At 58.1% G+C, this 1,205-nt stretch overlaps 1 protein-coding gene across 1 annotated transcript in view; it reads right to left on the bottom strand.

Moving 5' to 3' along the window:
* Window positions 1-1,205, bottom strand: part of VOLCADRAFT_108564 (uncharacterized protein) — a gene marked incomplete at both ends in the record, with an annotated part of 8,803 nt that overhangs the window by 4,213 nt on the left and 3,385 nt on the right. Inside the window, 2 exons of the mRNA XM_002959281.1 lie at window positions 103-201; window positions 483-926. Of these exons, the coding sequence (XP_002959327.1) occupies window positions 103-201; window positions 483-926 (543 nt within the window). The remainder of the gene's footprint in view (window positions 1-102; window positions 202-482; window positions 927-1,205) is intronic.

Raw genomic sequence — 1,205 nt, 5'->3', positions numbered from 1 at the left:
AAAGCAGATATAGAACGCTCCCGTCTAGCTCTTTGAGAATGAAGCATATGCACCCCCCCAGAAGTGCCTACCCCCCCNCCTGCTGCAACACCAATTGCTCACCGGGTGACTGCAACGTTGGCCCATAGCGTCGCCATGGAACTGCCCGTGACGGCCCAGGCGACCCAGTGGGGGCTGTCCAGCAGGAGTTCCTTGAAGATGCTGCAGTACACACGACAGTTGAGGGAAGGAAAATGGTCCATATGTCAGCTCCTTTGTGTCGTACGCCTGCTGTAGGCATGCGTGCAGACCTCTGCCCCTTGTGCAATATGCTTATGTTGTACAATTGAATCTCGCAGCGATCTCCCCTTAGTGCCTTCTGCCCCTCGTGTGAAGCTCCACCTGGGCGCGTTTCACTGGCCATTGCCCCTCATCCTCGCCCATGTGATCACACGACACGGTTAGGGAAACCTTGTGCTGATTTACCGCCGCATGTGCCGCACTGCATCCTCGTCCAGTGTTGAGCCGCGGACAGCGACTTTTCGCCGCGGACTTTTGCCGGGCGACTTTTTGCCGGGCATAGCCCGCTCAAGCAGGTAAAAACTCTGCGCCTCGTCAATCAGCAGGAAGTTCAGGCGGTCCCGTGGCAGGCGCTCCATGAAGTCCTGAATGGCGCCCGCTGCGGTGACAGCCGAGTTGCCGCGGGGTGCAGGCGTGCTGGCGGCAGCAGAGAGCTGCTGTTTGGCGGCGCTCCGCTTGAGTACAGCGAGGAATTCCTTAAGGAAGCCACTGACACCTCTGCTGCGATCACAGCCCAAGCAGTTCACGTGCAGGAAGTTGGGCTCTGAAAGCACCGTGCCAGCGTGCTGCCGGCCACTGCCGCCGCTGCTGTAGTAGGTGTTGGCCACAGCAGGCAGAACCTCCTTGAGCATGTAGGACTTGCCAGTCTGCACAACGGGCACAAGATGGGCGCAAGATGGTAAGCGTGCATTCCCCTTGGTCGCTCAGCTGTGCATTACTCAATAGTGCACAAAGCTGCATGCATCACCCATCTACCACGCCTAATCTTCTCACTCCAAACCCTGTTCCATGTGGGTTGGACACAAGCTGCACAAGGAGCTCTCCGTCCTTGGTCAGGCCGTTATATCCCACCTTGACCAGACCGTTGATGAACAGCGGCCGGATGGGTCTCCCCATACAGTACTCATCCTCGGCAAGGTCAGCCA

Source organism: Volvox carteri (assembly GCF_000143455.1).
Source record: "Volvox carteri f. nagariensis unplaced genomic scaffold VOLCAscaffold_153, whole genome shotgun sequence".
Taxonomy (NCBI): Eukaryota; Viridiplantae; Chlorophyta; class Chlorophyceae; order Chlamydomonadales; family Volvocaceae; genus Volvox; species Volvox carteri.
This window is presented reverse-complemented; position numbering and strand designations above follow the sequence as displayed.